This window comes from Mastigoproctus giganteus, chromosome 6, assembly GCF_048544385.1.
Source record: "Mastigoproctus giganteus isolate SK-2022 chromosome 6, ASM4854438v1, whole genome shotgun sequence".
In the NCBI taxonomy this organism is placed as follows: domain Eukaryota; kingdom Metazoa; phylum Arthropoda; class Arachnida; order Uropygi; family Thelyphonidae; genus Mastigoproctus; species Mastigoproctus giganteus.
This window is the reverse complement of record NC_143580.1, coordinates 1,955,064-1,982,725: the sequence shown is the minus strand read 5'-3', so window position 1 is coordinate 1,982,725 and position 27,662 is coordinate 1,955,064. Positions and strand designations below refer to the sequence as shown.

The 27,662-nt window shown below is 40.2% G+C and overlaps 2 protein-coding genes across 4 annotated transcripts in view; both read right to left on the bottom strand.

The window, feature by feature from the left end:
- LOC150083793 (clotting factor G beta subunit-like) overlaps window positions 1-2,133 on the bottom strand; it is a 43,574-nt gene extending 41,441 nt beyond the window's left edge. The window contains exons 1-2 of one of the 3 annotated variants that reach the window (XM_090374882.1): window positions 2,046-2,133; window positions 1,537-1,624 (exon numbers count right to left, since the gene is read on the bottom strand). In XM_090374882.1, coding sequence (XP_090231008.1) covers window positions 1,537-1,612 — 76 coding nt within the window. In that variant the 5' untranslated portion in view covers window positions 1,613-1,624; window positions 2,046-2,133. The other 2 variants (XM_090374884.1, XM_090374883.1) reach the window with 2 other exon arrangements.
- A 1,396-nt stretch (window positions 2,134-3,529) lies between these two features.
- LOC150083792 (clotting factor G beta subunit-like) lies at window positions 3,530-26,608 on the bottom strand. Its single transcript, XM_090375346.1, has 5 exons — window positions 26,395-26,608; window positions 23,580-23,638; window positions 23,007-23,104; window positions 22,617-22,876; window positions 3,530-3,636 (listed from the first exon to the last, which is right to left on the bottom strand). The coding sequence occupies exons 1-5, from the start codon at window positions 26,606-26,608 to the stop codon at window positions 3,530-3,532; spliced, it is 738 nt and encodes a 245-aa protein (XP_090231472.1).
- Between the last annotated feature and the right edge of the window lie 1,054 nt (window positions 26,609-27,662).

The following is a 27,662-nucleotide window of genomic DNA, read 5'->3' as shown; positions in this document are numbered from 1 at the left end:
GGATCCATCCTCAATATAAATTTTTGGAACTTGGCTCAGAGGTTCGAAGTAAACTGAGATACCAGTTTTCCTGGGACACGTCATGTTATAAATCATACAGTACAGCAGGAGTTCGTGTCAGTTCGATGCAAGACAATTCTTTATACGATAGTTCGGTGCACATCAATTCGCTGTATGCGACAACTCAGTTAACATTTCGGAGTATGTGACAATTTGGTGAAAGACAAGTGGCGGCCATGAAACTTTGCTGATGCTCCAATTCGGAGAATTCTTTCACGAAACTATCAACAGCTATCTTTCACGAAATTGTAACATACAGCTAATTGTCATACACCGAATTGATGTGGACGCAAACAGCATTACTAACAAAATATGAGACTCTCTTTGGATTAAGGGGAAGTCCCCGTGGACTGAAGAAGTGCGAGCGTTTCGCAGTTCATAAAAAAAATTGCAAATCTGTTAGTTTAACTTCTGTTCCAGAGAAAATAACGGAGTCGTTCTTTAAAGAAGTAATGCAGGACCATCTAGACAAGAGCGCAGTTATACTGCAGTCACACAATGGGTTAGTCAAAGGGCGATGTTGTCTGACCAATTTTATTGGATACTACGATGTGGTCACAAAGGAACCGGCTGCAAAAAAAATAAATTTAATATCATATACTTGGATGTCAGGAAAGCTTCTGATGCTGTTGCACATGGAAGACTGCTTTACAAACTGGAGCAGAATGGTATTAAGGGCAAGTTACTGCAATGAATAAAGGGATGATTGAGTGGGAGAAGACAGAGTGGTAACCAATGGACACAGCTCTACAGGAACTAATGTTATTAGTAGAATCAGACGGGGATCAATTCTGGTCAAGCTGTTGTTTTCTCTATTGATTGGTGATATTGATGAGGGTATATCAGGCTTAATATCTAAGTTTACAGATGATACAAAGGATGCAGATGTTCCAAACCGTACAATTTATAACATATTTAAGATTTAATCCTATAATATAACTGTTAGCCGCATCTCTTTCCAGCATGCACAACAGGTTTTGATAGCATCGGCAAGCAGGACTCTGACAGCAGGTAAGAATTTAATTTTTATCTGTGCGTATTCGTGTGCATTTACCTTAATCTACAATACAACTTTGTATAATCCTATAATGTAATTTTAATTATATTATATAGGATTATACTATAATATAATTAAACCTTGGATTTAAAAATCGAAGCTAAATTTTAGTTTTAAGGATTTTTGGGCTATAAGCTTAATAAACTGTATTATTAATCTCACGTGGTAGATGAGTGGTTATTAGAACAATTAAACTTCTATCTGTTGTGGAAGTGGGTAGATTAATAGATTCAAGGAAGAACTGGACATTCAACTGGAGGGGATGGAAGTGCAACATTTTTTTCTTCTTTTGGCTGATGCTGTTTAAACTTGTTTTTTGCATCATTTGTTGCTACTAATACTATAATACTAATACTAAAATAACACATGCACTCGTGCAAATAGTCACGCACAATCCATAATTTGGCAAAGGGACTCACCTGACGCTGGTCTGCAAGGAGATGTGCAAACAGTCATCAGCATTAACTTCAGTACAACGAAATACGTGATCTTCATGTTTTCGTAGTCCTGTAAAAAAATTTTAAGCTGTAATACACGCAATTTAACGACGCTGGCGCCTCATAGTCCTAAGCTTCGGCTCAAAACAAAGAAAAAAAAAAAAAAGGAAAACTATGGCGAGTTTGTCCTCTTAATTTGGAAATAGTCGCGTTTGTTATTGAATTAAACTTCGCTGATGGCCATAAAATGAAGTCTGGCAGCCCATTTAATGGAGGAGAATAACTGTGGATCCCACCTTTCATTACATCACCCACCACTACGCAGCAAGGGATCGCTCACAACCCGCCTTCCTTACGAAACCGAGGAAAACGAGAATGAATTATGTCGTCTTCGAGTAAACAGAGCAACCCTGACCTCCCTCGTCTTTTTAAATACGTCGCTTTCGCAGAAGAATCGATTCGACACGATCACCCTCCATCTCTCGTCTTACCGTAAGGGAAACCTCCACAAGAGCAAGCAGATCGACTTCGACTGCGAATAGTTGCGAACGACAAAAGTTGTGTGGTCATTTGCTAAACTGGATGTCTCCGGTTAGAGGCCCTCATTACTTATCTCATTTCAGCTGACGTCACAAGCGAGCTTTGGAGTGCCTCAGGTAGGAATGACGGAGGAACAAACCTTGCTCGGAGCAAAAATAAAATTGAAGTTGCTCCTCGCTCGGCAATGCAGTAAAAAAAATCAGAACTTCGCCAACTCTTTTCTGTTGACAATTAAAAGAGAAAATCCCACTCTGGAGCGTCAAATAGTCAAGCAGCAAATAAGATCTTAGCGACAGCTACAGACAAATTTTATAAATCGTGGAACAATAGAAGTGATGCTTAAAAACAATCCGATCAGAAAAATTCGACCTTTGAACAAGCTTGGATTCCCGTCGAGAGATGATCTTCATAAAAGTATTCTGTTTGTCTGTAACCCATGTTAAAAGTATAGTCCATAACCAGAAGAGCCGTTAAAAGATTGTGCAACGTCGGTTAAAAAGAGAGAGAGAGAGAGAGAGAGAGAGAGAGAGAGAGAGAGAGAGAGAGAGAGATTGTGTACTCCCAACCACACCGAGTAAACCACAATTTTGATTCATTTAAAGGTGGGACTAATAAGTGTCACGCGCCTTCTTTCGATAACGATTGATGAGAAGTGTCACTCGGGTCTCAATTTTGTTCAAGGGAGCTCGGGAGAAGTTGCGAAACTGCTTCACCTTCACTCTCTTTCACTCTTTTCGTATATGTGGTTGATTTTTCTCCGCTGTTCTCAGTAAAGGCTGCGTCGCTTGAAAAAAATCCGAACTGGAAGTCTTCCTACGCTAGATGAGCAGTCAGTTACTTAACAACGTATTAGAGGTACCTCAGTTGGAGTCATTAAAATGTAATTAGGTTAATTAAATCCGTTTACTGTAGGGAGAATCTCTTCTACAGAGTTCGCAAATATGAGAAAATTGGACTCTAGCAAGAGAGAAAGATCTACGAAATCATCGTTGTTTTTTTTTTCCATTAGTTTGGAGACGAATGCAAAACTCCAGTGCTACTGGTGTAAAATTGTATTAAATATGCAGTAAATGCATTAAAAATACACTAAAAATTGGGAAAATTTTACTTTAAAAGAGTTTAAAAGATACGGATTTTTAAAGTTAAAATGTCCTTTTCTGACCTTGCTGCTGACTGTCTCGATATTTACAATGACTGAGTGGCCCTCGAATAGTAAAGTCATCATCCGCTTCCTTCTGGAACGGCGCAACCTGGCGCATCAACATAGCATTGGTCCGCACCTTTTAAACACTCCTCTTTAAAGTAAAAGTTTCACAATTTTTGGAATGGGTTTCGACACTGGGCAGGATAGCCCACAAAACGATCGCTAATCTGAGACCGCTCCCCTCGGTTTTCTAATCTTTATCACCGCGGATGCCTTCAGAAAAATGAATCTTTAAGGTATCTGCGACGATGGACTTCCATGCTTTTCAAGAGATCTTCTCAGTTGAAGTAACACCCAAACAAGTCCAGAAACAAATTCTGTCGAAGGCTGGCTGATATCTAAAAATGTGAAAAAAGCTAAAATATTATTATATTAGGGTAAGTTACCTAATATTAGTATATTAGGTAACTTGGTAATTTCTTACATATACCCACATATATGTATTGTGTCTGTAAATTGTGTGTTCTCTGGTCGATTTTCCTGTTTTGCTTGACGAAAAAACGAAGTTTCTGTGTGGGGGGGGGGGAAACCTCGCTATATACGCCTAAGACCGACTAACTCAGTCACGGAGTGAAAAACCCCATTAAAGTTCCACGCGTCATCGACGGGATTCGAACCAGGGTGTTTTCCCTCAGGTGTGGGGACAGTAATGATACCACTGTGCTACTCTCGAAATGTGAAGTCCGGATTTGTTGTCAACAGCTGTTTATATCTCAAAGGTCTTATATCTCTTTAGGAAATATTTTACATAAGGATAGAGAGGTTACCGGCGAAGTCACGCTGAGTTAACAGAGGAGCAGATTGATCCTCCGTAACTCAACGTAACTTTGAACTATAACTGCAATTGGACGATACTATTTTTCAGCTTGTTGTTTTTTAAGTTATTATTTACCTGGGATGGGAATTGCAAATGTAAGGATCTCCTGACGAAAGAAACAAAAGAGAATCTATGAAAAAAGCGGTTTTAGGATATGAGATGGGAAATCCACTGATCAATTGTAACTAGAAGGAGGAAGGAGAAATGGAGAAGGGGATGTGGTCCCAGGAGCAAAAGGCATGGGAGTAAAGAACTCCCAAAGGAGTGCCATAAGAGGCCCACATGGCACGTATTAATCCTATTCCAGAAGGGGTTTACACTTTATCCCACCCTAACGGAAATTACTCAGAAGGAGTTATTCGTATTCCATCCTGGCTGGGATTTGCAAATAGGGTCTGTCAAACACTGTGTGGATAGCGAACTAAATGTCCATGCTGCACTCCAGAGGATTGCCAGCAGGAGGGGTTTTGCAAGAGATGATCCCACACTCTGATCGAAGGTTCAGCAAGTTTCATCATGAGGTGGGTAGTAAGCATTTTTATTTTAAAGTTTTTGCTTTTCTTTGTTTTTCTGTCGAAAGTACAGGCGTTTTTGTATTCTGTTTATTCTTAATTAAACCCAAAATTAAAGTTTCTTCCCAATGTGGAGGGTGTCTTTATTTTTCAAATAATATCAGTTATTTATCATATATTGTATAATTAGCTAAATAAAATTAAGCACAAGAAGATCCAGGACGTCACTATCCACTGATGACATCTGTACCGCCCTCAACCTATGCTTATCAAGCAGCATCTTCACCTTTGAGAATTCAATCTACCAGCAGGTACATGGCACTGCTATGGGTGCCCCTGTTAGTTCCGTAGTAGCCAACATCGCTATGGAAGGTCTGGAGGAGCAGATACACCCACCTACACCTATTACGACATGGTTCAGATATGTTGACGATATTTTTACTGTAATACCACGTGGCTCTGAAACAGCACTACTGGAATACCTCAACTCCCTATCTAATTGCTTCAAGTTTACTATAGAGTTAGAGGTCAACGATGCGCTCCCGTTCCTGGATGTCTTAATGCATCGCGTAGGCCCACATCTAGAGACTTCAGTATACCGCAAACCTATGTGGTGCGGACAATTCACCAACTACAGATCCGGCCACGCACCAAGTCATCTCAATAGCTCTGCCCGCACCCTATCCTCCAGGGCTTGGAGCCATTCCAGCACTGATGCAATTAGGCGTAACGAGATCTCCCGTGTGAAGGCGGACCTAACCAAATGTGGTTACCCATCCCATGTGTTAAGCAGGTGCCTATTACAGGCACAAGAACTCACATCCCACCCAAGACCACCGAGCCAAGACGGTATACCGTTCGCCTACATTCCCTATTATCCAGGCGGGTCAGGACGGATCTCGAAGATTCTTAGAAAGTACAACATCAAATGCGTGCAGATACCCTGCAGGGACCTACGTTCACTTGTCTCCAGTGTGAAGACCCCTGTCACACCTCTCTTACACAGCAATGTAGTATATCGCATCACCTGTAGAGACTGTGACAGTTGCTACATAAGAGAAACATCAAGACGTCTCCAAGATCGCCTTACGGAACATGACAGAGCAATCCGGCTTGCCGAAACTGACTAGTCCGCAGTCGCGGAACATTTTTGGGCCACCAACCACGATCTGGATCCCAAACGTGACTTTGAAATAGCAGACCACTCACGACACTTTCGCCACCGCCTATGGCTAGAGTCACTTAACATATTAAACAATCCAAGGCAATAAACCGCCACAAAGGCATACGTCTACATCCCATCCTAGAGACAACCGTTTTAATGCTAGATGATCAGTGGAGCAAAAACAGCGCACGTCCGTGCAACAACAATAACACATGGAAAACGTCCTCATTCAGCTCATTGCACTTATCCGTTGTATTTGTATTTGAATTTCAGTTGATAAAGAGACTCGCTAGTCTCGAAAGCTACTGCTTGTTAATTATTAGTATGTTTTACATTAAACTGGGTTATAATCTATATTTGTTCTCTCAAGAGTGTACTCTCTTGCACTTCGATTTGGGGCTATCTAAAAAACAATGTCATAAATGAACATTTCCTCCAGTGAGTTTGTGTAAGTTACCTTCATTTGGCCTTTCCTCGGAGTGGATATGTATAGCAAGGGTTTCCTCAGGGATCAGTAACAGTTCCTTGTACGCTTCTCATTTTAATGACATTGATGGACTGTAATTTGTCTAAGTTTGCTGACGATTTAAGGACAAGAATGTAGATTTACGGCCAAAACTTGGCCACTTTGCTTAGAAAAACTAAGGTGTGTTGTGCAATTAGTAAGAAAAAGTAACGTGGAATGTTTCCAAATACGAAAGTTTTCATCTGGGGAATAGCAAATGCGTTCGGGGTTGTGGTGCTAAAATTGGTCCATGGCGAAGAAGACTTACTGTGTTGTTGGTCCTGGGGGAAGAACCCGAATTTCGATGTGCGCCCCGTCCTCTAGGCCTTTGTCCACCAGCCAATGTGAAGCCCGTGGCATTCCTGATGCGAAGGGTACGTTGTATACATCCTTTTGTACACAATAAAGATTATATTTATTTATTTATTTATAAATTCCATTAGTTTGGAGACGAATTCAAAATTCGACTGCTACTTGTTTGTTCATTATTTAGTTCATTTCATCTAATTTACTGCTTTTGTTTTTGCAATTAAAAATGACTGTTCGTTGATATACTTAAAATTGTACTGCGAAGCATTTACTTTTGAAGAGCTTAAAAGCTACGGATTTTAAAAGTAAAACGTCCCTTTCTCTTTTACCTTCTGGTCACAGTCGCAATGAACTGTGACTGCGTGATGGCCTCACACTTTGACTCCTCAAAATGTGAGGCCATCACCCAGTTTATAAACCGGATGATGACGTCACGCTGTGATTTCACAAGTTGGTGCAACAAGATTGCCTTGGTCCGTTGCCGATTTTAATGAAATCCAAATTCTCAGGAGAACAGTTTTCGATATTGGGCCGGATAACGCAAAAAGTAAAATAAATAAAATAAAAAAAAACCCGATCGCTAATTGGAGTTCCCTGATGTCGGGGTTTCTAATTTTTATCAATCTTTTATCTTTTAATGGAACCCGATTAATCTTATAACAGAACCCAGTTCCCGGTAAGACGGAATTCTGATTTATTTTTGTCGTAAATGTCTTTTGTTTCTTTTTAACTACACTCAGTGGTCACTGAATTATGACCACCCACATCCGTAATGGACTATGCCGCGTAGAATAAAAAAGCGACTGTGACCCTGTACTCACGAAATACGTTTTATGTGAAAACATCTTTGACGAAAAATCAGAACCGTTTTAAAATCGGGCCGAAGTTATGAATGACGTATTTTTCATTTCGATGTTCACGCCCGCTACTTACTCTACCGATTCGATTATGACTGAGTTCGCGTTATTAGCTTGGTTTTTTTTTTTTTAGGAGCAACTAAGGCCATATTGCTCCGGGATATGCGGTGGTCATTCCCTGACCTTTCCGCATCCTCCATATTTGGTGGTGACGGGCTTGAACGCCGGTCTAATCAAGAAGCGTGTGCTACGCACTGCTGCTCCTTCCCACCGGAGGCGACAGCGTTATTAGCGTCATTTACGAAGTAACGGGCGTGAGCTTATGATCAGGCCCTCTACTTCCTAAATGACGTAATGTTCGTTCAACTTACGTCGTTCATCGGTTTTACTTTAGTCCAAAATAAGGTTTTATGCTCACGCCTGCTACTTACTCTACCAAATCAACGTTAGTGACCGCATTAGCGTCATTTAGGAAGTGGAAGTGACGTAAATTGGGTCATTTCCGCACAATGGGCACAAGACATCACACTGCACAGACGGGGCCCACACACTTTCAAGTCTCTGGCTTGACAGTGTACTGTTCTCGATACAGCGAACACACCTTCCCAAAAAAAAACCCTTCCCATTTCACCCATCCACTCGCTCCAAATGTTTGTCTACTTCTGCCTTGAATCTATTTAAGCTGACAACTTCTACAACAACAGATGGAAATTTGCTCCAGCAATCAACCAGGCAAACTAAAGGCAAACTAAAGGCATGCTAAAGGCAAACTTTCGCACATCTATCCTACAACTGAAGTCTTTCCTCAACTGTCTTTCCTCAATTTGAATCTATGCTCCCTCAGTTAATATAATTCAGTTTGCCGCACAAATAAATTTGATTCAAACATTAAACGAGACGAACATTAAAGAAATCTAAAAATTATTCAACCTCATTTGTAGATAACAATATACCCGGAAAGGAGCCCTGCATTTCTTCCGATGGACAAAAAATACATTCTCTTTTGTGACCATGCTTTGTTTCCAAATATGTACTGCAACCAAGCAACCAAGTATGTACTTTGGCAAATGATATTTAAATATGGCGGAAATGGGAAGGGAAGAATGCCTTAAGATGAGTAATACTGGCTCCACAAACTTGCTAGTAATAATTGCGGCACACTGCGATTTCTGTTAGAGGAGGAACTTTTAATAATTCTTACTGACGTCCTCCAACAACGTGTAGGGAGAAAAGCCAGTAACTATGCGGTGCATAACACCACACGTTGTAACTTTTTCCATGGTGTTTATTTGAAAATAAGTTTGGGCCAGATCACATTTTTTTGAATCTTGTGTTTCAGGTTATGCAGCGTTTAACAAGAGATCGCGGGACTTCAGAAAATCTACTTAATGTTTAGAAAAACCTTGATTTCGAAAGAACTTAAGTCAATAAGACGCACGAAAATGCCACATAACCCTGCGGGACACCACTTTTGTTTAGAAGGCGCTCTGAAGAGAAGTGATCTCTGGCCCAAAGAAGACAAGAGGTGAACACCGCAACCCCTGCCACCCTCTCTGGTTTACACTTACAAACATTGATTCCCTTAGGGGCACGTTTCCGGTCAACTGCCTCCGAATCTACAGTAAACTAAGCATCAACCCCGATAAGTTCTGTGAGGACAAGCTCTACAGAAAGGAATGCCTCAAGAACTCTTACCACCTTTTGAAACTGTGACGATCACCTACTGGACTTTTTGCCTGCTGCATTTTTTTTATATATATTTTTTTATTTTTTATTATTTTTATTTTTTAGTTTTTTTATTATTTTTATTTTTTTTTAAATTCAGATGTTTATTGCTATAAACTTTGTTTTATTTGAAGCGTGTGTAAGTTCAATTATGTAAATATCTCGGGTCGAGCACGCATCTACCCTTGTACATTGTACATGTGGTTCCTCGCACCTCAGTATGTAAATCTCACACCCTCCTGGCACACTGCCGACAAGGGGTGACCCACAGATTCTTGTGGTTAATACACGGATAATACTAATTATAATAATAATTATTATTATTATTATTATTGTACGCGCTATTATTACTCAAAGAATGAACCAAGTGAGGTCCAAATGCTGCTGATTAATACAGTATTTCGAGTGGGTCTACAAAAACTGCATATTTTCTGAAGAAAATATGAAAGTGTTCTGTCTTAAGACTGAGAAGTTATTGGAATCCTCAAATATCAAATTAGGCCCTCACAGGACTGCACACGTAATTATTTTTAAATTATCCTTTCGAAAATATTTTTTTGTCGAAAGTACACGCTTTTTTTTTTTTGGATTCTTAATTAAACCCAACATAAAAATTTCTTTCCACGTGAAGCGTGTCTTTGTGGCTTTATTCTTCCAATGACAAATTACTTACCATATATATTGTATAATTAGCGAAATATGATTAATCGTAAGATGCCACAGCCTAAGTCATCAACTCGTTCTGGGTGTGCATCGTACATACCCTGGAAACATCCCAGTTACATCGGCCACCATTTTATTAAGACGGTTGCACCTCACATAAAGTATCCACAATGTTACTCACGAACGTAAGGAGATTAACTATTTTATTATTAAATTTGTTTGTTTTTATTATTATGAAAACTGTGAAAACGTAGATGTGTGTGCGATTGAAATCATACACAAAAACCGAAGTACCATAAAACTGTCCAGAAATGATTAATTCATGAGCAAAAGGAGCTTTATTTCTTCTTTAATACATGGTGTAGCTTTTATTCCAATATTGATACAAAACTGCGATTGCGGTTTTATAAAGGACTTTGAAACTTTAAAACTGAGGCTGCCACGTGCATTTTGAACAATAAATTGTGCGGTGTGCGTGTGTGCTTCTTTTGCGGTCCCACCTGGTCAGCGACCTTGATTTGGCTTCGGACTCGCGATGGTCAACGGAGTTTCGTGTTGTCCTCGATCCACTTGAGAAACTTCGTCACCCTGGTGTACACCCCCGGGTGGTCGCCTTCGCTACAATCGACCCCAAAGGAGACGATTCCTACCGCTGTCCAGGTTTTGCCTAGTTTCATCATCAGAGGACCTCCGGAGTCACCCTGCAAAGGAAGAAGAAACACCTTCATGAAATGACGCGACACTCCCCTAAAACGTTGAGTTGGATCACGGGACATAGGAAAAAATTAACGAAGCCTTTGCTTACCTATCTAATCAATTTAAGCAAATAGTTGAGAATATAAACTGCTACAGGGTTTTCTTTTCACCTTAATAATCTGCTTAACTACAAAAGTTTTAAAAAACTTCATATTTTATTATTCAACGATTCTCTATCGCATATTAGTCAAGTTTTATATTTCTGCATTAATGAAACGAGGGAGAAGTTTCTAAATAAAACCTCGCTGTCCCCGCCTTGGGTCGACTAACTCAGCCTCGAAGTATAAAAATAAAAAATAAAAAAAATAAAAAACCGATAATAGTACCTCGCGTCATTGACGGGATTCGAACCTGTGTCCCTCCAATTATTGAGTGGAATCGTGGGAGGGGAATTTACCAGGAGGAGCAAATTTTTTGAATAAACTAGGTGATTATTATTTGTAACAAAATGTTAAAGGAAACACTAGGGGAAAAATATTCTACACCCGATGATTACTCACGAATCAGTCGCATTACAGGTCTTCAAATACAAAGGAACCATTGGCAGAAAGTAATTCCTTAGTTGGAAGGTGAAGAAAGGGGTTGCAGTTGTTAAAGGCAAAGGATAGGTTTCAGTTTCAGGAAAGGAGATTATGACAAATTAAGATGCTAAGTAGCCACTATTGACTGGGGGGGGGGGATAGCTCACAGAATACATTTTTTTTTTATCGTATGATGTGAGCAATATAAGAAGCAACCAATTTTTTCCTGCTTCCTTCGTGTATCACGGCCGTGAGGTCCAAAGGGAGAGCACGGTACCATCGTAATATTCAAGCCCGAGACGGAATTCCAACCCGCGACCTTTGGGTTGACAGGCAGACACTTTACCCACCCGGCTAGCCCTGTCGGTGCAGAATACACTAGAATAATCGAATTCCTTTAAAGCTATAATCACATAACCATAACTGCTTAATGCCATTAAGAAAATATCACAATATGTCCAGACGGGTGAATAATGAATTGGCTTTTTAACTTCCGGGGTAATTTTAGAGCAGAAAAGGACAGAATGGGAAGCCTACAGAGACGGAGGTGCTGAAGCCAATGCCAGCTATAAGTTGATCTGTTAGTGTACCACCAAAGAAGGTTAGGGAGGCCACACTAAGTACACCGATGAGTCAAAGCATTATTAACAGCGAGTCGTTATGCAAATCGAAGCAACTGCAGGTGAATACCGCGCGTGCGCGGATCGGGACGGGGTATAAAAAACACCCGATACCGAGCTCCGTTAATCAGTGTTACTCTTGGTCTTCAGATGGGACAGGCAACAGACTTAAAGCGAGTTTGACAAAGGTCAAATTTTAATGGCCACACGACTGGGTCACAGCATATCCGAAACGAAACGGCTGGTGGGATGCTCACGGTCAGCCTTGGTTAGTACCTACGAAAGTTGCCCAAGGAGCGAAATCCCATTAACCGCCGGCGAGGTGTTGAACGACCACGGCTCATCGATGCTCGAGGTGAGCGAAGGCTCTCCCGGATGGGACGTGGCAACAGAAGGGCGACTGTGGCGCAACTCGCCGGATATTAGAATGCTGGTGACGGGAGTACTGTGTCACAACACACAGTACATCCAACCCTGCTGAAAATGGGGTTGCATAGCCGCAGGCCGCTCCGAGTGCCCATGCAAGGAAGACGATAATAGCTATCTACAAAGATGAACCAAACTGAGAAAGCCCAGGCTATAATGACAGATAGCGGAGACACATCCAGCCAAATGCAACACGAAAACTCAATGACCAAATCACACGGATCCAATAAGTACCGAACAATAAGGAACACCACCTACTAGACACGCCCGAGGAGTTCACAGCCCTCAGTCGCTATGCACAATAACTCTTCTCCAGAAGAAAGACGTTAATAGCCATCTACCAAGATGGACCAAACTGAAAAACCCCAGGCTAAAAATGACAGATAGCAGAGACATATCTAGCCGTATAAGCCATATAAGTGCAACACGAAAACTCAATGACCAAAGATGGGACAAACCCCAAACAAGAAACGGACACTGGACTGACACCATAAAACCATGTTACGACTGTTCACTCACGATGTCCTTGACTTTCGAAAGGTGTGCTGCCGCTTAGTACCTCGACAAATATCAGAGGAGGACAAAGCAAAACGCATGCGGATGTGTCTGGAGAACCTGTTGGGATACAGCGACGAAGGAGAGGATTTTCTCGCTCGCATAACCACAGCAGACGAAACGTGGGTTCATCACTTTACCCTGGAAAGCAAACAGGACTCCGTGACCTGGAAACATCCACAATCTCCTGTGCGCAAAAAATTCAGAACTGTTCTCAGTGTCCGAAAAGTCATGACCACAGTGTTCTGGGATCGCCAAGGCGTTCTGTTGGTGGATTTCTTGCCGAAGGGAGGAACAGAACACATGTTGTATTCTGTTCCTGCCTTCGTGTAAACGTTGCACAGCTTTACTGTGCAATGTTGGAAAAACCGAAAGCCAGCATTCGACGCAAACGACCAGGTCTCCTGACAAGCGGCGTAATTTTGTTGCATGACAACGCAGCTCTACACACTGCCCACACCACTCGTGAGTGGTTGCGCCGTAATCGTTGGGAAACTCTGTCGCATCCCCCCCTATAGCCCAGACTTAGCGCCTTCAGACTTCTATTTGCTCGGCCCTCTGAAAAAACACCTTTCAGAAAGCATTTCACCACGGATGAGGAAATTCATCGGGCTGTGCGATGTTGTTTACTGCGTGTAGGCATGGACTTCTTCAGTACTGGTATTGATAAACTGATCCATCGTTGGGAAAAGTGCATCAATAAAACTGGAGACTTTGTGCAGAAGTAGCGCATATTCACTTATTTCTTGGTGTGTAATTTCAACTTCGTATTGTTAAACATCATCATAGAGAAAATGTGTCACCTTACTTAGCGGAAACTCCTCGTATTATTCAGTTTACTAAGCTTGATTTCATCCTCTCTACATCCGGTTGGCTAGAAGGGTGTACGTAGCATTATAGTTGAAAAATACATACGTTAAAAGGACAAAAGATAACATTTGACAATGCGCTTGCGTGAACTTCGAATAGCACTTGTACACACATATTTACAAGAGAGAGAAACCTTACGTTTGAATAGATATACAGATATTAATTAAGTTTACATAAATTCAATCTATTAAATGACAGCCAAAGTCTTGAACTTCAAAGAATTTTATGCAACTGTCGATGGCATGTGATGGACTGGAGGATGCAGTGACTTGATCGTGTTTGTCGTGATTCAATGGAGGTCGGTGCTTCGATGCAAATCTTCCAGGATAATCTTCTTGTACATTGGTGTGCAAAACTTGAAGGACAAACACTATTTCTAAAGGTTACAACCACACAATCTTTACTTAAGGTACTCTTTACTGATGAGAGTAGATTCAGTCTCAGCAGCGATTCTGGACGTCAGCTAATCTGGTGAGAGGTTGGCACACGGTGTCACCCCGCAAACATCACTGAGAGCGATCCATATGGCGGTTGAGGTGTTCTCGTCTGGGGAGGCGTTATCTTGGATGGACGTAGACAACTTCCAGTATCTGGAAGGCGGTTACAGTATCGCCTTCCTGATACCGGAAGGCCGTTACAGTTTCTTCGTTAATACATGGAGTAGCTTTTATTCCAATATTTACACAAAACTGCGATTGCGGTTTTGTTTAAATGTGCACCGGTTACAGTACCGCCTTCCTCATACCGGAAGGCGGTACTGTAACCGGTGCACTCTACTGTATCAGCTATTGATATGCTTTTGGAAAATGAAGACATTGTTCCTATGGATTAGTCTGCGCGTTCTATAGATCTAAATCCCATCGAACACATATGAGACGCTCTGGGGAGACGCCTAGCGGCACGTTCACACCCACCAGAAAATTTTCGCCAGCTGAGAATGCCGCTGACAGATGAATGGACAATTTTATCGCAAGAACTTATCAACAACATTGTTCTAAGTATGGATAGGCGGTGCAAAGCCTGCATCGACATTAGGGGTAGCCATATCTCCTACTGAGGACCACCTCTTCCCTTTGTTCCATCTTTGGCAGTGATGCATCTGTGTCATGGCAGCCAGTACTATGTTGCCATTTTTGAATAAAGTCCCTCTGTACCGTTTTGTTTCAGTTATTGTGTCGGTGTTGTTTCCTTCATCATTTCTGTACCTCACGAGGTTCCTTTCCTATGCTTTTCCCACATCCAGGCCACTCCTATGAGAAGCTACAGGTGAAAACCTGACTAGTCCTTAATTTTTGCACGCCCGTGTATTTCTTCTCATCCAATAGTTCGTTGGGGTTAATTTGCAGGTTGTCGAAATGAAATGTTTGCTGAGAACATATCTGTAAGGCAGACACGGTTGGTAAGAGTCGACTTCGCTCTTTTGGCTGGGTACTTGAGGCTATGATGATTTCTTGAACATTGGGAGAATCAATCCTATTAGTTAACAGTTTGTCAAGAGTGATGAGGTTCTTTCCCAGAAATTTGATCTTCCACAGTCATATTCATGTTTGCATGTAGACTAGATCTAGAGATGGTGAACTGATTCCCATGGATCCCGTTCAACCACCTCAGAACCCAATATTCAATTTCCAGGTAAATATTTATTTATTTTTGCAATATTGAATGGGGCTGAACGTAAATGAAGCAGTGTTTGAATTTGCACATTTTCGAAAGCTGATTTTATGTCAAAGAAGATGATGTCTATCAGTAAAAGATCTCAAAGTATCAGTAAAAGATCTCTTCACTCAGTTTTTCGGTCAGCGTTATACGGACAATGCATGCAAACACATCTCACTAAACAACTGTGGAACGTAAAATATCTAATTAATTAGAAGGGTGACAATTTGAAGTAGTCTTCCTTACATGACAAGCCGCTTTTTTGCTTTTTGCAATTGATGCACAGATTAAATCGTCCGTGATTCCTCTCGGAAGCTCCGGGAGTGACCCAAGTTGCTTGTAAGCATTTTTGCATTTTTGATGGGGAACCACTGAAAGAGTGACTTGTTGCAAGAATTTGCTGGTCGGGCCTCCTGTAATAATCAGAAAGCATTCTTTTTAATTGATACTAATAATCGATTAAAATAATGATCAGTTATTAATATATTCATCTGTACAATTCACAAATTACTTATTTCATACTTAGTTAAAGAATAATAGGAATAAAAATATACAACCTTCTCACGGATCACCATCTTGCCGTATTGAGGACATCTGAATATCCCAATGGCCCGGAGTGCTATGTTGGCAGGAGCATAAGCTCCCTGTATGGCCACTCCGGCCAGACATGTCGAGGGAGAAGAGTGAGACGAAGTGTGGTCCACCGTCGAAGAGAAGGGCTACAACCCTCCCTTCAGATGCAAAATTGAATAAACTGTTTTTAAAGTCGTCCACACAAAAGTAATTCTGATCACTCCTTCAAACTCTCGTCCTGTGGGTGGTTTAATTTTTTGTAAATTTAATGTGATCTGTTGGCAAAGTTTTTCTGATAAAAAAATAATATTTTATTTATTCGGTAATTTAAAATTACTCCAATAACAAATATTCTTCAAAGCAATGGTGAATCTTGAGGAACACCATCTTGAAAAATACTCATTAATAGAATTTAATAAAGGGATCTTCGTTACTTAACTCATTTCGCTCTTATTTTTTTGTCTTTTGTTAAGAGTAATAGGTGAAAGACAGAAATGAAAGTCCTAAACGGACAAGTCCACACAGACAACGTGAACCCTTCGAGACCAGTTGGGGAATCCATAACAACATGCTGAAAAATGAAAGGTAAATCTCTTACCTGCTTCTTTCCTTTTAAAATCATCAACTTAACAACCTTCTAGAAATTGAACAATCAAATAAAACTACTGAAGAGATATACAGACCCTTTTTTTTTTCATTCTCTTTGTTTCCTGTCACCGAATTTCTTCCACAGAAAGGGATGTTTAAGATTAACAAATAGAAGGAAATCTCTTGAATAATGTAAAGGGGAATGTTTCCCTTTTCTGTTATGCCGATTGACAAAATAAGAGCAGAGAATGCACATCAGGTTCTGGTAGCATCGGCAAGCAGGAGTCTGACAGCAGAATGGTCTGATGATGGGTATCGGTAGAATTCCTGAAACGTCACCTTAAATGTATGTGGTTTGGGCTGCAAACTTAATAAACTATATTATTAATTTCACGTGATATAAGAGTCATTATTAACTGTAGTAATTAATCTTCGTTGTTTAATCCGGACGATACACCACTACTTCAGGAAGCCACACTTAAAAGGCATTTTGAGGAAGGCTGTCGGTGATGAAAGTGTTCTGTTGTGTGGGAAAAACAGAATTGTGAGTTACTGACATGAGGGAAGAATGAGTTTAAAAAATAACACCACGATTGGATCTACACAAAGATATGAAAATGAGAAGAAAATAAATAAGGTAGTTGCGCGCCAAAATGAGGAGGTTGTTCTAATTGTGGACTCAGTTCTGGGAGAGTCGCGCTATGTAATGAAGAGTTCCGCTGTGCACTACAGAGGCTGTTTTAGTAGAGTGTAGGAAGGGGGAGGGAGACGTCTTAGAGTTTGTAGAGGGAAAACATCGAAAAACGTAAAGTAAAATGGTACAGTACCTGTTTTGTCATTACTCCTTAAGCAGTAACGTTATTAGAGGAAGATTAGCTTATCTGTCGTCGGGCATGTTCCTGTGCTAGAAGTTGATCCGACCCTCAATAACAGCCAGTCAGATAGTGCCCTGACTTCTAATACTGCTCTGATAATTCCCTTCGGAGTTAAAAAGAACGGTTCCCGAAATAATACAGTAGCGGAAGAGGTACAAGGCAGACCTCAACCAAGAAGAAAGATTTCACCCCAAAAAGAAACCCCACCGTGAAAAGAAGGAACGTAAGTCCACTGAACTGTTACTTAGTGAGTTTTATTGAAAAGGGTGCTTGGAGAAAATTGTAAATTATTTTAAAGTAAGGTTTAATCTGAACAAAAAAAGAGAGAGAAAAGGAAACCTTTAGTATTGAGTTGGTTTATTGGTTGAAGTTTAATTCAAACAAAGAAAACTGATAGTGCTGATTAAGAAAAATATGAGGAAATTATTAATATTGAATTAGCTTATTTACTGTAGTTGCGGAGAGAATTGGAACTGTTAATTCAGAGAAAATATATAGAAACGATAGCATACAAACGGAAATGTATTTATAAAGAATTAACAAACGGAAATGAATATATTAAATGTAAGTGAATACCAGTTAACTTTAAACAGTTTTGTGTAATGAAAAAGACTTTGCTTCGTAATTTTTTGCCATTGACCCTGAAAAAACCTGACAGCTGGCACACACACACACACACACACACACACACACGTTGTCCGCTTTTGAAACAGCAAGAGGAACTCGCAATCACGTACCTGGATATTGAAGCTGCCTTTGACGCCATCAACATGTCGGCGCTCCTCCGCTTACTGGAAGACCACTATCTAATCCAAGGTAATGTCCTCTGGTTCATAGCATCACTCCTCAATGATAGGATACTACAAGTCGATGCTTATGCACAATCACACAAGAAGGCAATTTCTGCTGTTGTTCCGCAAGGAGGAGTCCTATCAGGCTTATTATTTACAGCCATCATTGCGCCTCTTGTCCGTAACAATGAGAAAGTCATCACCTATGCAGACGATATAAAAATTCTAACGCCTATTGCTTCCAACAATCATCTTGAAGCTACAGCAAGCATTAATGACAGTCGTCATCAACGTCTCGCCTTACCTCAAACAGTACGGACTCTCGATCAACCCACAAAAAACAAAACTAATGATGTTCTCTCTCAGACCAACCCCTAAATTAATAGTATTAGTATTAGTAATGGCCGCAGGGCGAAAGAAAGACTATGGCTTATGCTGTACCAGCCAAAAAAAAAAAAAACCCCGAATAAAACAATCATAAAAAATAAAAATTAAAAAAATAAATAATAATAATTAATAAAAGAAAAGGAAATTAATCTATCATCCTATGCGCTTTCCTCATCCGAAGGTACTATCCAGATGATCTTTGAATTTCCCCAAACTGTCGGCCTCTACCACCCATGTAGGCAACTTATTCCAGTAATTTATAACTCGCTGGCTAAAATAAAACTTCCTGCAGTCCAATCTAAACATTTCTCCCGTAACTTGAATTTATGTCCCCTAGTTCTAGCATCATTTATAATCTTGAAATTTTCGTCCTCATTCATTTTACTGATGCCTCTCAGGGCCTTAAACACCTCAATCAAATCTCCTGTAAGGTGTCCAGTTTCCAAACTCTGCAACCCACATATTCGAAGTCTTTCTTCATAAGGACGCCCTTTTGCCGATCTCACCAGGCGAGTTACCCTTCTTTGCACCCTTTCAAGAAGCTCGATGTCTTTCTTTAGGTGCGGTCTCCATACTTGAACACACTATTCCAAGTGTGGTCTAACAAAAGCCTTATATAATGGGATTATCACGTCCCTGTCTCTACTTGCAAAAGTTCGATAGATCATCGAACTTTTAATCACAGCTAATGGATAAAGCAAATGAACATAAAACACCACTATGCCTGGCATTTGTGGATTATGAAAAGGCATTTGACTCCATACAGCATAAGGCAATGTTTCGGGCACGGCAAAGACAAGGTATAGATACCCCATATATTATGATATTGAAGAAATATATGAGAATGCTGCCTCCTTTATTAGACTAGACAAAGACAGTAGGAAATTTAAAATTGAGAAAGGAGTTCGACAAGGAGACAAAATATCTCCGAAGTTGTTTACTGCTGCTCTTGAGGAAGCTTTCAGAAGATTAGACTGGTCGCAGAAAGGAGTCAATGTGAACGGAGAATACCTAAGACATTTACGATTTGCAGACATTGCGGTCATAAGCCACGATCCCAAAGAATTAGAGGAAAATCTTAATCAGTTATGCACAGTTAGTAAGGATTTTGGACTAAAGATGTATATGGCTAAAACAAAAATAATGATGAACAAGTATGCCACAGAAAGGGATATAATGATTGAAGAAGCAGTAATAATGATAAATGGCTGGAAGTGAAGAGAAGAATAAATTTTGGATGGATAGCATTCAGGAAATAGTCACATACTGAGGAGCAATATCACAATTTGTCTGAAACGTAAAATAACGAACCAATGTATACTCCCCACCATGACTTGTAGAAGTTAAACTTGGGCACTCGCCAAAAGAGAAGAGAAGAGAAGCTGAGAGCTACACAGCGAAGAATGGAACGAATTATATTGGGATTCAGACTGTTAGATAAGAAGAGAAACACGTGGATTAGGCAGCAAACTCAAGTAAAGGACATTCTAATCAAACTAAAGAACTAAAATGGTCTTGGGCAGGACACATAGCCCGAAGACATGATGAATAAAAAATGACCTTATGGACTAAGAAAATGACAGAATGGTACCCCGGAGGAGCTAGAAGAAAACCTGGAAAACGACGGCGGAGATGGATAGATGAAATTCATGAGTTTGGGGGTAGTAAATGGATGGCCATTGCACAAAACAGAAGGAACTGGAAAGTTGCTGGAGAGGGCAACAGCGCATTGAAAATGGCTCATGATGATGATGATGATGATGATGATGACCCAAGCCAGAACTTCGGTCAACCCCGATACTCTGCTCGAGGAATCGGAGGCTTCATATCTTAGACTGCTTCCCCCCAAAAGAAAATGCTACCGGAAGTACAGCACCCCGACGCTGACTTGCAGAGGTTTTGCAGCAATAAAACGTACAGGAAAGAAGTGTTAGCAGCTCGCTCCAATCGCAGAATCGTATAAGAAGTTCGTGGGACCTTCACACCACCTGCCAAGTTCTCCTCTGCCACGACAGAATTCGTTTGACAGAAAAGTGCCATTCATGTATATTAGATATTTTTATTGTAAATAAAATGTTTAAATAATAAAATTGTAAACAAGACATTTTTATTGTCAATGTAACCGTACGATGTAACTTGTAAATATAGTTAATACTGCGTAATGTGAGGAAGTGTAATGACATGTGTACATTTTACATTTTTAATTTTACAGTGTGCATTATCCATTATCTATTCTGATGTGAGCATTATCTATTATCTATTCTAATATGAGCTCCTGGCCGTTGATCGTGATGGGACAATTGCACTTCACTTAAATCTATATACGTACATTGTTTCATTTAGTTGCAATATAGATTTTTCTCTCTTTCTCTCTCTCTCTCTCTCTCTCTATTATAGGGAGAAATCCTCCAGATATCAGAGAATTAACAGCTCCCGGAAATTCTCTGATATTTTAACAGTCAGGTATATTGTGGACCTTAGCACTTGAGGGGAGCTGTTGTACTAATACAATAACAACAATTAGCACTTAAGACAATAATAAGGTACGGGGGAAAATAAATAAGTCAAATACTCCTCCAACTCTGCATCCTAAACAAGTTCAGTTGTGTCCTCCGAATTGCACCAATAGAAACTTTGAACTTTCGCGGACTGTCTTTGTTGACGGCTCTTCCCTGCCAGACGGGATACATTGTTGGCCAAGGATATCTTGTTTTCTGCGTGGAAGCATTTACTGACTTGATGGCTACCTAATTTGGGAGGGATTGCATCTCCATGCAAGCTCCCCCTTCAACGCTGATGATCCCAAACTGCTCTCACTTGTCTGGAATTTTAGTATCCTTGATGATGGCCTGGCCAAATATTTCCACAGCGTGGAGCACAATTCTACACTGTAGGAATGTTTAACATCCTTCTTAGCGTTATCTTACTGATGCTGGACTCTTCCGGCTTGGTGTTATAACTATAAGTGGCGGATGGCTATCCGGATACTCTCTGACATCGTTACTGCCTTTCTCCTCTCTTTATTCATCAGGGACCTTTTTCGATCGCACCTTTCTTCAGTCTTTCGTATCCAGGCTCACATTTCACCCGCCTGGGGAGTGCCTTCTCTCTACTTTTATTGTCCAATACTCAGTTCATCGTGCTTTTAGTACACTTGTCCATGCCAGAGTGTGGTCGTCAAGTAAGCTCTCCCATTGCTACTCACACTGAATACTGTTCATATGCCATGGTCCGATGCCGGGAGGATGCTTTAAAGGTGATTGCAGCTCTGAATAACAAACAAGAACAGCATAACAGCCTATTACCTCACACTTATCAAACACCACTCACACACTACTGGACTTTGAAGAGTTGGCATCTCACAGTGGTACAAAAGCGATTTCATCGGTTTAGTATCTCTGTGACAATTACGCAACACAATAGAAGACAAATGTGTGGAAATAATTCTGCCGGTAGGAATAACAGCTGGTTTGTTGATAGAAATGATGATGATGTGATGAGATTGAGACTCAGAAAGACTCAATTGAATTGTCAAACTAATAGAACAAGCTTATCTGCGAAAAGATCTAAACCTCCCAAGGACTTCCTAATTCATTTCACAAATATACGTGGTCTCAATTGAAATATTTCAGTGTACTAGTCAAGGGCATCCGAATAGGATGCCCTTGACTAGTACACTGATATTTTGTGACGCATATTGAATGGTGGCCCGAATATTTTATACAAATGCTCATTTCATTTCAACCGTTTCTATTTTACACGGGGAAAGACTGAAAGCTTCAGAAATACACAGAAGAGAGAAGAGGCAGTAACAGAGTGAGGCGTGCGTTCCCAAAATAAAACTTACGAAGAAGAAAATATGACAATCTGAACAAAATGGACGTCGATGTGCCGAGTTAAACAGTTGCGCGATACAACTCCGATGCGCGCCACTTCTATCCCGAAATACTACTTGGACCATTTCGAAACTTGGATATCATCAGGGCTGCTGAGGGTGCGTTGTGATCAAGCAAGCAGACTCACGTTCAGGAGGACTTTCCACAGCTGAAAATAATTCTTTTGGCTGTGTCAGGATAACCTGAAATGACCCTTTTCTGGGGGTCAACGCTAAAATTTAAGTGTTCATACATACGCTAGCGCTACTTACCGTAAGAAGTTTGACCCCAACCGGCGACTGTAACCGGACGACCGTCGATGTTGGTCTTGTCAAAGGCAGCAGTCGGCAGAGAGATGGATCTTATCTTGTCCGTGTACTGAACCTTCTTGCGAAGAGAAATCACGGCAATATCGTAGTACAGTTCGTCCTCTTTTTTGTACTTTTCGTGTAACTTCACACTTTCGACAGCATATTCGGTACCATCGCTAGTAGTGTGGGCTCCCAAAGTAACCTTTATGTCAGAAACGTCCCTAAAAAACGAAAAAACGTTAATTTCAACCAGTAGGCAATCCCTGCTTAAAACGAGTACTTTAATAGAAGCTTAGCTAGTGGACGTGGCAAAGGTAATCCCATGATGTGTAAATTTCGGTGTACACTTACTTTACAAATCCGAAGCAGTGGGCTGCAGTGAGGAGATGCTTCGGGCTGATGAGAGCGGCCCCACACGTAAAACCATTCCCATTCATCCTGATGCCGGCCTGAAATGAAAACAGCTCCTTCAGGGTGTATCCAAAAAGGTGGAAACTGAATGAACACGAAACCAGACCGAGAGAGGAGGAGGGAGAGAAAAACTAACTGGCATTCACAACCGACACTTCTCGTGCTTTGACACATCTCAACCCACTCGGGGATGGAAATTTTATTTCGTTTTGTTTGACGCTGCATTGACGCCATCAGCGCCATACTTTTCGGTCGCCACGATGGTAATCAATCGACCGAAATATTTTTCCTTTAATTCTGATGCAGGCAGTGAAAGAAAGCACCAGCTGCGATTCCTTTAACACCCCCCTTTTTTGATCCCACATTCAACAGAGAAGAAAGGTTAGATGATACCAACTGCGCCCTACTTTTAAAATTGGCGAACAATAAAATCATTTTTATGTTCTATGGGATCCCAGCAGATTTTGCTCTCCCCACATCCATTCCGATGAAATAACATTTAGAAATACGTACCATCCAAGGCAAGGCATGACGAACTACTTCTGTGCCACCCACTATGTCTTCTGATTTTCCTACAAAAACGTAAAAGAATTTATCTTATTTGTTTTGTACCATTTACACCGAAAGAGTTTGCAAGGAATACGCTGCATCAGCAATCAGTATGAAAATGTCACCAAGCTCGTTCTAATCTGCGAAATCAACTGATCAGCATCAACATGGTTTCTGCAGTGGCAAGTCAGTAGTCACAAATTTGCTTTCTTTCTGGCAATACACCTCTGAAGTTCTTGATAACCACCGTCAAGTTGATGCAGTCTACACAAATGTATCTAAGAAATTTGATAAAATCCCGCACGAACAACTTCTGGAAAAACTTAAACTATATGATATTCGTGACCCTTTGCTCTCATGGCTACGCAGCTATATTACGCATCGTTCCTTGAGCGTTATCATAGATCAAGTGAACTCAGACTGTTTTATACCACTAAGCGGAGTACCACAAGGCTCTCCCTTAGGTCCTCTTCTCTTCATTGTTTTCGTAAATGATCTTTCTTTCATCTACACCTCCAATGTTCAAGTTGCTCTCTATGCAGATGATCTTAAGATCTACTCAGCAGTGAAGGAGATTACCGATTCTCAACAGCTTCAATGTGCTCTCAATAAATTCTCTCTGTGGCTATCTCTGAATGGCGTGTCTGCTAACCCCTCGAAGTGCAAAGTAATCTCTTTCTCTTCCGGCAGATCTCCACAACTAATAAATACGAAGTACATTATTAACTCTGTGATCATCGAAAGGTGTGACCAAGTTGACGACTTGGGGATTCTCTTTTGCAGCAGTGCTAAATTCGATGCCAACCCTGTCCTTAAAATCACCAGCAAAGCATTCAAAACACTGGGATTCATCAAACGGAACACCTACAAGTTCAAAAACTACAGATATGCGGTTATCCTTTACAAAACTATTGTTCTACCAATCCTTGAATTCAGTTCACCCATCTGGAATCCTCACACGAAAACTTTAATTAACAAAATTGAAGCAGTCCAAAAATATTTTATCCGTTACCTTACGTACCGCAATCCTCTATTCTGTCACTCATTGTATTATGAATCGCTGTGTGATTACTTTCATCTGAGTCCTCTGTGCACCAGAAGAGTTACTGCTGACATCACCCTTCTAGCCAAAGTAATCACTGGAACTTATGAAGCATCTGATATCCTTAGCAAAATCAACTTCAATACTCCTTGTAGACAAGTCAGGAATCTTACATCGTTTCGCCTTGACTCTGCCAACACGGACTTTATGAAGTTCAGTCCACTGAACAGAATCACCAAATCACCCTCTCATTGAGAATTCCCAATCACTGATGAACTTCATCCACAAGTTTTCCTCTTCTCTTAAAGTGTAAAGTGACTAGCTTGATCTAATTATTGTATTTATGTGTTTTATTATTTTTCTATTCTCTAACGGATTAATTATTACTTGTTTTAGCGGTAACTTAACTTAATGCAATCGTCTTTTGACCATATGATTTTCATATTTGAATCTATATCAATGTTTATCTTCCTGTTGGATTTCATATTATTGTTATTATGTTTATTGTTCTAATCTCAGATACACTGTTAATGGTTACCTGTTGTCTGTCTTGTTATTAATAAAAATAAAAAAAAAAATCTCCCATCATATCAGAATCGGCGTTTCTAATATGACGGGAGATTCATCTCATTCTCCAATTGCAATGAGGAGTTAACTATTATAATTATTGTATAAATGTCAATACTTTTTAGGTGCATTAATTATTGTGTAAATTAATTATTATGATGAGTTATAATTTTTGCATGATCTGGAGTAAAATTGGATCGGGGATAGATCCTTCTTTGGATTTAGGGCTATCGAAAACACATTGGTCACAAAAGAACATTTCCACCAGTGAGTATGTATAAGTTACCTTCCGTTGGCCTCGAGATGGATAAGTATAGCAAAGGTTTCCTCAAGGTTAAGCATTAGGTCCACTTATGTCTCACTTTAATGATACTGCTGCGGGGCAAGTTGAAATTTCCTGAGTTTGCTGATGATTTAAAGATGAGAAAATAGGTTTACAGTCTAAACTTGGCCATTTTGCTTGGACGCAACTAACACGTGTTCCACAAGTTTTGGATAATGGAACGTGCAATGTTCCCAAATGTGAATGTTTTCACCTGTGGAGTTAAAATTGCTGGTGCTAACAAGCTAGGGGTTGTAGTATTAAAATTGGACCAGGACAAAAAAGATCTACTGTGTTGTAATTCAGTCAGAAACGATATATATTGATCGCAGGGTAAACAAGTGGTTATTAAAAAGTTGGTTTCCTGTCTATGATATATATGAGAATAGGGTGTCGTCATCCCTTTATATAAGACGATGATGAGACCGCAATTAAAATATTGTGGGGCAAGTCAAGAATCCACGCCTGAAGAAAGACAGAACTTCTAGAACGGTTGAAAGAAGGGAAACCAGACTGGAGAAGGATACTATCGATATCCATATTAAAAAACAGAAGACAATCAGTAAAATCAACAAGGGAGATATTATTTGATAGGGGAAAGAGAGAGAGAGAACTAGAGACACGCAGTTCAAATTTTGGGATTTCGAAGTCGCTGGACATGTATTTTTGGCAACGCACGTGGTATGAATGATAGAAATTTATTCTTTTTCTTTTGTCAACATACCTTAAACTGCGTTAACGCAACACGTTAGCAATTTCCTCACCTTATACGATAAAGTAATGTTTCTTATTAAAAATGTACGTTAACGGTAACATCGCCGCTCAAGGAATACGGTGTGGTTACGTACCTTCTTCGGATGAATTGCGGGCATAAGCATCCGTGATCGCCGACGTCAGTACTACCAGCAGCGTGACCTTCATCCTCTTCGTTCTGTAATGAAACAATCGAGACATTATTTTTGCATTCACATTTGGATGCAAAAATCCCTCCGAAATCCTGAGCTGATCGGGAGTAACTTCCAAAAAAGCGAGTGCGAAGTATTCTGGAAGATCGCATCGCATCGCATTGCCGCTGTGACCTCAGAAGTATTCGGTTCTACGGACATCTAAAATTAGAGCGGTGGTTTTCAATGGGGGTGCCGTAACAACATTCCAGGGGTGCCACGTAATTTGGGTATAAGTTACTTAAACTTTTTTTTTTAAATTTATGTATTTATTTCATTACGAAAAGGTGTACAGTATCCATTGAACCGTATCTTTTTAATTTTGTGGCGATCTATAATTGATGTTTATTTAGTACCTCAACATAAAGAATAAAATTATTATATAAGTATATATAATTTGCATTATGAATTGTAATTTTCTTTATAATTATATTATTATAATAACTATCGTATAACGTATACATTTTTTTTAATATTATATATACACAGAGAGAATCGGATTATTAAACGGTCGAAAACCACTGCGTTGGGTATTTCTTTTGGCGCCGTGAAAAAATTACTCGGACACTAAGGGCGCCGTGAACCGAAAAAGTTTGGGAAACTCTGCCCTAGAGGGAGGTCGAACGCTGGACCAAATTGTGTTTAGAGATTAACTGCGCTTCGCTGGTTTCTGTTTGTTCTAAATTTTATAAGGACACGAGGGACATTAGGCGACAATGTGTTCTATTTGAAAACTGTGTTCAATTTTTGCTGTTTTGCTGGACGAAAAACCTACATGAAACGATGCTAATTACCGAAGTCACGAGTGAAAAAACTTAAAAATTTCTCCCCTCTTTAAAGGATTTTAAATCCTATCTGTTCCACAAGCAATGCAATCACTACGCTATAGCGGCAGTCCATGCGTGCTCTTGTAAATTATTTATTTATACTGCACGAGCCTTCAACTGAAACACGAGGAGGTTGGGCGGTGGGAAGTTATTGAGGATCTGTAAATTCCAGGAGAGAAAATTAGTCGGCTGTTCCACGAGAAATGTCGTTCCCAGACAAATATTTCAATGAGTGCAGAATGCGTTATTTAATTTCATCTGCAGAAGTTAGCTCAAGGGAAGAAACATTTCTGGGCTGCAGAACACACCGTAAAAGAGTTATTCTTCTGTGAGAACGGTTGCATT